General features: G+C 36.4%; 1 protein-coding gene across 1 annotated transcript; it reads left to right on the forward strand.

The window, feature by feature from the left end:
* The first annotated feature begins 208 nt into the window (after window positions 1-208).
* On the forward strand, window positions 209-967 carry LOC107807762 (uncharacterized). Its single transcript, XM_075224666.1, has 2 exons — window positions 209-455; window positions 561-967. Exons 1-2 carry the CDS (start codon window positions 209-211, stop codon window positions 965-967), a joined length of 654 nt encoding a protein of 217 aa, XP_075080767.1.
* The last annotated feature ends 4,752 nt before the right edge of the window (window positions 968-5,719 follow it).

The raw sequence follows: 5,719 nt of genomic DNA on the forward strand, positions 1-5,719 counted from the left end.
ATGGTCCAAACCAGAAAATGTACGGTCTGACCCTAGATCGAGGAACAGAGATGCAGGATCATCATCCAGGTTCAGAAAAGAACGAGATGTACGTGATAGATATACCAACACGAATGCAAGGATTGGTGATTATAATTTCAATATTAGCACATTTGAGTTGGTAGCTGTTTTAAGGAGTATGGGAGATAAGGTGCGGTAGCCAAAGAAAATGAGATCAAACCCAGACAGAAGAAATCCAGATTTCTGGTGCGAGTTTCATAATGACCATGGCCATAAAACAGCGGATTGCAGATTATTAGAAGGTGAAGTAGAACATTTGCAAAAGCAAGGTTATTTAACCGACTTATTTAGCGCGAAAGACAAGCAATCTTATATGAAAAATAGACAAGAACCTCCAAAACCTCCGTCTCCAAAAAGAACAGTTAACGTGATAAGCGGAGGGGAAGAAGTCAATGGTGTAACATACACAGCTGCGAAAAAGACGTCAAAATTCACTGTGACCCACGGGAAGCGAGTTCGCCAAGTTTTAGTAGAAGATAATATAACATTTGATGATGCAGATGCAGATGGCTTGATAATCCCTCACAATGATCCACTGGTAATATCTTTACTTATACATGATAGTAATGTAAAACGGGTTTTGATCGATCCAGGTAGCTCCATGAATATTATTCTTCTAAGAATGGTGAATGAAATGCGAATGGGAGACAAGATAGTACCAAAAGAACGATCCTTATTTGGATTCGATAATTCAACTGTTATTACAAAAGGCAATATAGTTCTTACCACATTTGTAGAAAGAGTTATCAAGGATACGAAATTCCAAGTAATAGACACGGACATGGATTATAATATGATTCTTGGAAGGTCATGGATTCATGACATAGATATTGTACCATATACGTTATATCAAGTCATTAAGTTTCCTTCACAACGGGGAATTCGGCAAATTCGCGGAGATCAATAGGTTTCTAAAAATATCAATTCAGTAGTAGATTCACACACGATGAATTTAGATACGAACAAGAATCCCGTCGAAGACGTGGTAAATCAGATCTCGGCTGAAAGTGGCTCAAGGCAAACATATATAGATTTCAGACCTGATGTCATTCAAGAACCAGAGAAGAACGAAAACATCAAAACAACAACTAAAGAACTCGAAGCTGTTGTATTATTCGAGCAATGGCCAGAACGAAAAGTTTATATTGGAGAGAAGTTGAGCCCAGAAATGAGAGGTAAGTTAGTTGAATTTTTAAAAGCTAACGCAGATTGTTTTGCCTGGTCTCATTCAGATATGACAGGTATACCTCCGGAGGAGATGACCCACAAAGTGAATGAAGATCCCTCGTACCTACCTGTCAAGCAAAAGAAGAGGAAGCAAGGCTCTTTCAAAAATTAAGTGATTCAGGATGAGGTACAAAAACTTTTAAAAATCAGTTCAATACAGGAGGTAAAATACCCGAACTGGTTAGCTAATACTGTGGTAGTTCCAAAAAAGAATGAAAAATGGCCGGTTTGCGAAGATTATACTGATTTAAATTAAGCTTGCCCAAAAGATTCATTCCTTTACCACATATAGATCAATTGATTGATTCTACCGCAGGTCATGAGCTGTTGAGTTTTTTAGATGCATATTCAGGTTATAATCAAATAAAGATGGATCCCCTAGATGAGGAAAAAACTTTATTTATTACAGACAGGGGGATTTATTGTTACAAAGTTATGCCTTTTGGTTTGAAAAACGCTGGGGCCACGTATCAAATATTGGTGACCAAAATATTTCAAGAACACCTGGGAAAGACTATGGAAGTCTATATCGATGATATGCTAGTCAAATTTGCACGAGCAGGAGATCACTTTCAACACCTTTCAAGCACTTTCGGAATTCTTCACAAATATAATATGAAACTAAATCCAGAAAAATGTGCCTTCGACGTGGCTTCAGGTAAGTTTTTAGGTTTTCTTGTATCTAACAGAGGTATTGAAGTGAATCCTGCGCAGATCAAAACCATTGAAGAAATTTCAGATATACTCGCGAGCAAAAAAGAGGTACAAAGACTGACAGGGAGAATAGCAGCTTAGGGAAGATTCATTTCCAAATCTTCGGAGAAAAGTTTTAAATTCTTTTCAATATTGAAAAAGCAAAATAAGTTTGAGTGGGCTGATGAATGTCAACAAGCCCTTAAAAATTTAAAAACATATTTGTCAAATCCACCCCTGCTAGCTAAACCAAAGGATGGAGAGAGGCTACTCATGTATCTCACAGTATTAAAAATGGCGGTAAGTGTAGTTTTAGTACGAGAAGATAAAGGTAAACAATCTCCAATTTATTATGTTAGTAAATCTTTGTTAGATGCTAAGACTCGATATCCTCACTTAGAAAAACTTGCTTTAGCATTAGTTATGGCATCTAGAAAGTTGAGACCTTATTTCAATATCATCCTATCTCTGTAATAACTGCTTACCCTCTAAGGAATATACTACATAAATAAGAATTGTCAGGAAGATTAGCTAAATGGGCTATAGAACCGAGTGAATATGATATTATGTACCAACCTAGAACTGCAATAAAATCACAAATTTTAGCAGAATTTTTAGCGGATTTTAGCACAGAAATAGTTCCCGAAACAGAAAAGGAACTACAGGTATTCATCGGATCTAATCCAGATATATGGACTCTATTTACTCATGGCTCCTCGAATGTTAACGGAGCAGGTTTAGGTATTGTTTTAATCCCACTTTCAGGAGAAAGTATAAGACAAGCAATAATACTATCCCATTACTAATAATAAAGCAGAGTATGAGGCTATAATTGCAGGTTTGGAACTGGCACAAGAATTGGTTATAAAACAAATTATAATTAAAAGTGATTTCCAGCTGGTAGTTAACCAGATGCAGGGGACTTATATAGCTAGAGAGGAACGAATAGCAATATTTGGAAAATGCACGAGAGTTGATAAGACAATTTTAGACATGGAAATTTGTGCAAATACCCAGGGAAGAGAATGCGGAAGCAGATGCACTAGCGAATCTCGCGTCAGTTGCAGAAATAACAAATGCAGAAAATGTTATCGTAATACATTTGTTTCATTCAGCACTCGACCAAGATAAAAATAAGGTAAATTTCAATAATTTAACTTGGGACTGGAGAAACAAATTTGTTAATTTTTTGCAATATGGAACCTTACCTAAAGACAAGAAAGAGTCTCAGTTACTTCGATGAAAAGCTGCCCGTTACTACTTAATTCGAGGAAATTTATATCGAAAAATGTTCGGAGGACCTTTAGCAAGATGCCTCAGACCTGCTCAGACAGAATATGTAATAAGAGAAGTACACGAGGAACATTGTAGAAATTACGCAGGAGGAAGATCCTTGGTAAAGACTTTAATTAGAGCAAGATACTACGGGCCGAAAATGGAAGAAGATGCAGAAAGTTTTGTGGCAAAGTGTGATAAATGCCAACGATATGGCAAAAACATGCATCGCCCAGCAAAGCTATTACATACGGTTATTTTTTCATGGCCATTCATGAAGTGGAGGATGGATATCGTGGGACCATTTTCACAAGATAAAGGAAAGGTACGGTTTTTGTTAGTATTAACAAATTATTTTTTCAAATGGGTAGAGGCAGGAGCCTTCAAACATGTACGAGAGAAGGAAGTCATGGACTTTATTTGGAGAAACATTATATGCCAATTTGGAGTGCCAAGAGAAATCGTATGTGATAATGGCCCACAGTTCATAGGCATGAAAGTCACAGAATTTTTTCAGAGTTGGCCGATTAAACAAATAACTTCCTCACCTTATCACCCTGTGGCCAATGGACAAGCTGAATCAACAAATAAGGTTATTATTAATAATTTGAAGAAGAGATTAGAGAAATCAAAAGGTAAGTGGCATGAGGTTCTACGAGGAGTATTATGGGCTTATCGAATGATAACAAAGACAGGCACGAGAGAGACTCCATTTTTACTTGTTTATGGTGCTGAAGCCTTAATTCCAGTTGAAATAGATGAGCCAAGTACAAGATTTACACAAGAAATTGATGAATCAAATGGTGATGAGATGATAACGAATTTAGATTTACTCGAGGAAAAGAGAGAAGCGGCTCTAATAAGAATGGCAGCTCAAAAGCAAATTATTGAGCGATACTACAACAGGAAAGCTCATCTCAGATACTTCAAGATTGGGGACTTCATTCTCAAAAAGGTTTTTCAAACAACAAAAGCAACTGGTGCAGGGAAGTTGAGTCCAAATTGGAAAGGTCCTTACAAGATTCGAAGCATCGCTGGAAAAGGGGCTTATGAGTTGGAAACCATGGAAGGCAAGGTACTACCGTCGAATTGGAATATTGTTCATTTAAAGAAGTATTACTTCTAGGAAAAGGAAGTACCCACGGTCAGGTATCGCTCAACTATGATTTTATTTTGTTTTTTTAAATTATAATAACAATTTTAGATAATAGGCAAAAAGCTAGCCCATACCAAATGATGACATTAGACCCGAAAGACACGCGGAATACACAATTATTTTCGGTCTAGGTTACAACCTTTCTGATGGAAATAAAAAGGATTAAGCAGTCATCATCTAAATGTATACCTCTGAGTCCCGTGTGTATTTTCCTTTTCAAGAAATGGACCAAATGGAAGGAAAAATCAAGTGCTCGAGATTTCATACTTCAAAGCTCTAACACTTGGGAGACTGTATATATAAAAGGCAAAGAAGACTAAAAGTCAGAATTCAAGCCTGGATCAGCCCAAAAGTCAAAAGTCAAGAACTAATCAAGAGCTAAAAAACAAGCCTGAGTCAAAAACCTTTGAAGTAGCCTTGATAAGGTATAAACTCGCGGGAAAGATACAAGATGGACACAAGATACATTTCAAGTTCCTACGAGTTTATAGGTTAAGGGCAATAATTAGTCACAGCTTACTAAATAGACCCAAAATTTTAAAACCTGTTACAAAAAAAACAGTTATGAAAGAATTGTAGATGTTGTACAAAAATTATTTGTATACATGAAAAATGTTATATAAAATTTGAAAGTTCAAAGCATGAAACTTCCTCAAATTATTCATGAAACTTCCTCAAAGTATTCCTTTTTCTACTACTTTCATATATTTACACCAATATGAAGTTGAGTCGTCTTCTTCATTAGTGTCGTTTATAAAAGGGCCCTCTTTTATAAAAATTCATATCTATCAAAATCACGAAATATTAAAGCATTTTAATGTAGGTTTAAAAGCCAAAGAGAAACAAAAACTCTAACATCAAAATAAGAAAATATTTATATATTAAACTTGGCCAAAAATAAGGTACTTGTTTGTTATCAAACCCCAAAATAAGATAGGGAAAAAACTAACATCCATTCCAAAAAGAAGAAAAAAAACCTCCCATCAAAACGTTTTAAATAAAACTAAGGGGCAGCATCCAAGGTGGCATCATCAGCAACGGGAGAAGATTCAGCTTAGGGAGTAGGGGCTTAAGCACTAACTTCACCAGGAATAGGATCATCAGCTTCGGGAACATCAACCTCAGGTGAGGAAAAGCTTTGCCTTTGCTGAGTCTTTTCAATCGTTTCTTTAGCTTTGGAGATCTCAGCATTCAGGTCGAAGCCTTCCTGGCTAGCCTCTATCAAAGTTTCGAGGCGAGTATTCAAAAAAGCCCAACTCAGATTGAGTGTCAACTTATCTTCAAGAGCTTCATAATCTTTCTCCCGCT

This window comes from Nicotiana tabacum, chromosome 2 (assembly GCF_000715075.1).
Source record: "Nicotiana tabacum cultivar K326 chromosome 2, ASM71507v2, whole genome shotgun sequence".
Classification (NCBI taxonomy): Eukaryota; Viridiplantae; Streptophyta; class Magnoliopsida; order Solanales; family Solanaceae; genus Nicotiana; species Nicotiana tabacum.